This window comes from Populus alba, chromosome 3 (genome assembly GCF_005239225.2).
Source record: "Populus alba chromosome 3, ASM523922v2, whole genome shotgun sequence".
Taxonomy (NCBI): Eukaryota; Viridiplantae; Streptophyta; class Magnoliopsida; order Malpighiales; family Salicaceae; genus Populus; species Populus alba.
Genome location: NC_133286.1, coordinates 10,456,176 through 10,462,175, shown reverse-complemented (window position 1 = coordinate 10,462,175; position 6,000 = coordinate 10,456,176). Strand labels below are relative to the sequence as shown.

General features: G+C 32.0%; 1 protein-coding gene across 1 annotated transcript; it reads right to left on the bottom strand.

The window, feature by feature from the left end:
* Positions 1 to 651: 651 nt before the first annotated feature.
* LOC118038029 (uncharacterized) lies at positions 652 to 2,022 on the bottom strand. Its single transcript, XM_035044286.2, has one exon. It carries the CDS (start codon positions 1,567 to 1,569, stop codon positions 1,057 to 1,059), a length of 513 nt encoding a protein of 170 aa, XP_034900177.1. The 5' UTR covers positions 1,570 to 2,022; the 3' UTR covers positions 652 to 1,056.
* Between the last annotated feature and the right edge of the window lie 3,978 nt (positions 2,023 to 6,000).

Sequence of the window (6,000 nt, the reverse complement as noted above, 5' to 3'; positions counted from 1 at the left end):
CACACAAATCAAAGGAGCCAAAGAAAAAGGCACCAGATTGATTGCAAGGGAACACCGGAGTACAGTCGACCTATGGAACAAACATGGGAGCTGACAAAGGTAGAAAAAACCCTCATGCTTAAAACGATATAATTAAGCAATTGATGAACAGAGCGAGCGGAAAAACAACCCATGTCATTAATTATGACAGGGCATTACACTGGAGGACTTAATTTGAATCTCCAAACATTCTAAAATATGATTAAAAGGATCTTATGCAACCAAGAAGATGGTGATAAACTCGTAATTTAGCAACCTTTCACTTGTTAAAGAAGGAAATAAAACAAGAGAGCAGACAAAACAATGCAATTGAAAAGGTACAGATACACCTCATTTTCCACTGACAAAGGAGAAAGAGAAATGTTTTAAGCAAAAGGGACCAACTACAATAGCACGTCAACTCTCCCCTTCAAGCTTCTGTTTAACAATTAAAATGGTCTACTTGAACAGTTCTTTTCAACCTCTTGTCTGTCCTCAATACAAATGATCAAAGAACCTCTTGCAGTGAAAAAGGATGAAAGGAACAGGTAAAGTTCACAGAAACAAGTGAATAATAATTTCACAGAGCTGAGAATTGGTAGATGCAACAAGAACTAAAACCAAACCATATCATGAACCAAAAAACCAAATTAGACATCATTCACAGATATAAAAGAATGTGCACTTCATAGATATTGTCACCGCAGTTCTCCCAGTTTCCGTACTTCCTAGCATTGTTTACAGTCATGCATGTTAGCTGAAAACCCGTGGCGAGAGGATTCACTCTAATTTGAATTATAAACCGTGTAGATAAAGTTACCACATGAGGGGGGGAAAAAAGTGAAGAAAATGCCAAATCATGAATTTACCCATTTACAGAGAAACCTCTAGGACCCGACCCAAATTGAGAAAACATTCCTCTAATCAACCTTGGATGCTGCTATCCATCAACCAATCTTTTGCATACACCAAAGAATCAATCCAATAAACCCCCTTCCAAAGAATCCATTGCGTAAACTTGAAACTGTTAGAAAGAAATTAAGAAGAGCAAGCTTCATATCTATCATTAATCTTCAAAAGCTGCTTTCTTTTGTAAGCCAAGAACCCAACAACACCAATCTGCAAGATTGCGGCAATGCCCACAAACAGTAACCCAATCTTTTTCCCACTATTCATCTGGTGATTCTTCGGTGGTGGTGGACGCATTCTCCTTCTCGTTACGTTTCCAGTAGACCTATCCCTTGGTGGCAGGGGTGGTGGCTGCGGTTTCTTTCTCAGCGGAGGTGGAGGTAATTTTGATGGAGGTGGAGGAGATGGTGGTGGAGGTAGAGGCGGAGGCGGAGGCGGAGGTGGAGGTGGTGATGCAGGTGGAGGTGTAGGAGGTGGTGATGGAGGAGGTGGTGATGGAGGCGGTGGAGAGGGCGGCGGAGGCGGCGGCGGCGAGGGTGATGAAGGACTCTTCTGTGGTTGTGATTCAGCAAGAAGCGCACAGAAGGTGAATATAAGCCCTAAAATCAGAGAGATGGAGGTGATTGATGATTTCGTGTCCATGAATCAAGAAACTCAAAAAGAAATTAAGGGAGGGTAGGAATAGACGATTGAAAGGGTTTCAGCATCTGGGTTTGGACCCAAATTCTCGAATCTCGTTAAAACTCAAGAATTTGGGCTGGTTCAAAATTTGGAATCAGAGGTTTAGGTTTCGATCATTTTGAATCTGAAGGGATTTGTTTCAAAGTAAATGCTTTGACGATAAAATCAAAGAAAAGGGCTGTCCTTGATTCCTTCTAGGGTAAATGCATTGGAGGGAATCATGGGTAAAATGTAAAAGAAGAGATAATTTGGGTGATTGATTGCTTAGAAAAAAGAATCCTAAAATAGAGGCTTTAGCTGTTACGTTAAAAAAACCAAGACAGGGGAGGAAGGGAGAGGGAGGAGTTTCCCATTCTGTGGGTGGGTGAGTGCATGACCTGTAAGGTCAAAGAGAAACCAACGAGTTTTTTTTCCACAGCGGGTAAAAAAAAAAAAAAAAAAAAACTAAAATAGCAAAGTTCAAAATTTAATTTCTAAAATAGCATTGTATGATGCGTTGGCAAGTCACATGTGCGACCCACACAGATGCGCAGGTCTAACTCCCGTGATCCCAAAATTGTAGTAACATGAATATGTTTTTTTTAAGAAAAAACACTTTCAGACTTCTCTGCCTCAATGACTGATGGACACCTCCCCAATCTTGTTAAGATAATGTTTAAAATTGTGTTTTTTTAAAAATTAAAAAATTATTTAAAATTATTTTTTATATATATTTTTTAGATTGTTTTGATATATTAATATTAAAAATATTTTTTAATATATTATTAAATAAAAAATATTTTTATTGTAATCATTACCTCACTCTCAAATATTTTTCAAATTCAAAACAATAAAATAAAAATAAGGTGAAAAAAAGTGGTGCACGACATCATAGGTTGCACGGGGTAAAATATTAAGCTAATAAATAACCAAAAAAAAAATTTCATCATGTAAAACATATAAATAAGATATTTATTAAATACTATAAAAATATAATTTATACCATTTTATTTTAAAATTAAACATATAATGTAAAATAACACAACAAAACTCAATGTGACTAATTTATAAATATCCAAGATTCATCAAATTATATAAGTTCAACAAAACTTTAATAAATGAAAACTAAACCAAAATATAATCAACAAAATTATATTTCCTACAAATTTATCCCTAAATAATGTTATTTATAATCTTAATTGGTGTAATTTTTAGCCAACTACAATTTATAATTAATTTAACCAAAATCAACATATCCCTAAACTTAAAAAAAAAAACCCTTAACCTCAACCCTAGCTTTAACCTAACATTATCCCAAGCTAGCACAAAAAAAAAACATTAAATTTATAGAAAACTAACGAGTTTTCTCCCAAACATGGGTAAAAGGAGTATTTTTTGTTTATTTGGAAGTGTAGTTGCAATTATTTTTCATGCTTAAATACATCAAAATGATATTTTATTTTATTTTATTTTATTTTATTAAAATTATTTTTGAGATTAGCGCATCAAAACAATTCAAAACATATAAAAAAATTATTTTTTAACAATTTTTTTAAAAAATTTTTAAAAACACGAGTTAACCCGCATTTCCAAACATGGTCATGTAACAAAGTTGAAAACTGTTTTTGTCATAAACTAGTATAGTTGGTTAAATTTTTTTCAAAATAACAAATTGAAAACTTAATTTCTAAAATAGCTTTAGTCTTTTTTTTTAATGTTTCAAATGTAGTTTTGAAAAAAAAATTAATTTATTTTTTTTATTTTTTAATTAATATGTTGATATAAAAAAATTAAAAATATATTATTTTAACATATTTTTAAATAAAAATATTTTTAAAAATATTTATAGGATGTCATGTGCAACCGCATATTAAATGACAAGATATTCAAGTCTAACACCCACCAGACCTTGTCAACTCATATCTAGTCAAGCCTAGATGGTCAAGTCATAGATGTTAATAGCTGCCGTTGGATTGTGCAGTTGATTCTGAGATGATATCTTGTGTCTTATATCCCGCTATAAGAACGGACCGATATATTTATTAACTTGTAATTACCTTACTTGAATACATGTTTTTAGTTTGATTTCATTTAAATTATTTTTTTATGATTTTTAATATATGAATGTTAAAAATATGTTAAAAAATACTTTAAAAAAATAACAATCACCACAATCTCATAATTTTCATATACAATATTGCCTGAAAAATTATTGCTTTATTTATCTCATAAGTGAAAGTTCAGAGTCTTATTATTGGAGGAAAGTTGCCCCTAAAGTCATCATAATTGGAATTTGCCTTTATTGGGTGCTTAAGAATATAGTAATGTTATTTTTAAAAGTATTTTTTATTTGAAAAATATTAAAATAATATTTTTTTTATTTTTAAAATTTTATTTTTATATTAATATATTAAAACAATTTAAAAACACATAAAAAAATTAATTTTTTAAAAACAGTTCCAAGTCGTTCGGTGCCAAACCTTTTGTTTTGATCATCAATGGAACAGGGTGTACTCTCTGGTTTTCTAAACAAGATATTGTTCTGAAAAGATTACATTCCGGAGAACCCAGAAATTTTCCAACTTTAGTTCGGGGTTGGCACAAGCTATTGTTTTTGAGGTAGAAGATAGAGAGTCAATTGGGGGTTCTGCCTATGGTGTTCAAAGAGCTGCCTGTCTGCTGCACAGCTGATCTTGCAAAGCTGGGTGTGTGTTCAGAAGGAGAAATCATTCATCGGCCGTCAACTAAAAATCCTGGCTGGCCTCAGGTCTTTGGTGTTGCATTCTATGCACACGAGCTAGTTGCAACATTGCCGTCAAAATCAATACAGATTTCCAGAACTGGGATGTATAATTTTACGGGTTCATGTCCCCTGCTTTTGTTATGCTTGGATTATTCTGGTTCTACTGAGATTCTGGAAAGAAGTTTTTCCATTGCAAAACTGCATAAAATTGGTGATAACTGAAGTGCTTGAATTAGTAGAAAATGTTGGTATTTTTGTGGCATCTGAAGTGCTTGAATTAGTAGAAAATGTTGGTGCTGTCAGTGACCTTTCTGGCAATGCCAAACTTTTTTTGGTTCTTCCCGTCGCATTCTTGGATGCTTTCATCTTTATTTGAATGTTTAAGTCACTTTCTGCCATTTAAGTAAGCTTCAGGTACCTGGTTTCTTTTTTTTTTCTTTTTAAAAAAAAATGCAGCCTGCTTGAAGTGTCTTGTCTTGTAGATGTTTCTGTGTGTCTATGTGACGATGTGCGAAGCTAGATCTGAGAGGGTCTGGCCAGGCCAGCCTCTCTCTCTCTCTCTCTCTCTCTCTCTCTCGCTCTCTCTCTCCTTCTTTCGTTCTTCTTTTCTGCTAGATTTTATGTGGATTCCTCTTCTGCGTCGAATCTGGCACTGCTCTGGTTTGTAGCAGGGGAGAATCGAATCTCAATGATTAATTAAAAGCAAATTGCTCACGTCATTATGTAATGAAATTAGGCACCGTCCAGGAAGACATAACCTTTATATCTTTTAAATTTATTTAATTAAATATTGTTCTCTAAATTTTCCCAATTAATCTAATAGCTAATTTCTTTTAAAGTAATAATAATCTAATAGCTGGGGAGAATCGAATCTCAATGATTAATTTCTTTTAAATAATTGGTCAAATTAAATTCACATATGTAGAAATGAATAATTAGGACAAATACAAGGATAAATTTAAGGTATTTGCCTAGATTTAAACTCCTTTTGTTTGTTAGGTTTGATATGTTTTAACTGTTCATATAATAATGATAATAATAATACATTATCAAAAAATTATCAAGTAGAAACATAATTATCAATGAAATATTTTCTATCGCTAATGTTTGATTATAGTAGTGATAGAATATTTTAATAAAAAATTTACAATATAATTATCGACGAAATATGTTTTATCAGTAATTATAGATGAAATCACTGACTTAATAAAAATAATTCAAAATGAAAAAATATTTCATTGTTAAAATGAAACATCATTATTGACCGATGATATTTTTTATTGTAAATTCCATCAACAAATTTAAAAGTGTTATAACCAATATTAGCTTCATTCTCCCCCTTTTCTTCCTCTTTTTTTTTTTGAATTGCAAATCAAAACAACAACCTCTCCAACCCATTTTGACACAATTCCAGGCCTCATTATCACAAATTCAACCACACAACATTATGTAGTGTTAACATTATTGTCTTGATACTATTTTCTCTAAATATTCCCCACATCACATAAGTAGATTTACTAATTTATGTTTTAAGCTAATGTATTGATATTTTTTTTAGTATTTGTAGTGTAGTTTGCTTGTATATTTAAATATTTCACAACCTTTTCATATATAATTAAAGCTTGATTTGTATGTTAGGGTTTCTTTGTAATTTGGAAAAAATTTGAATT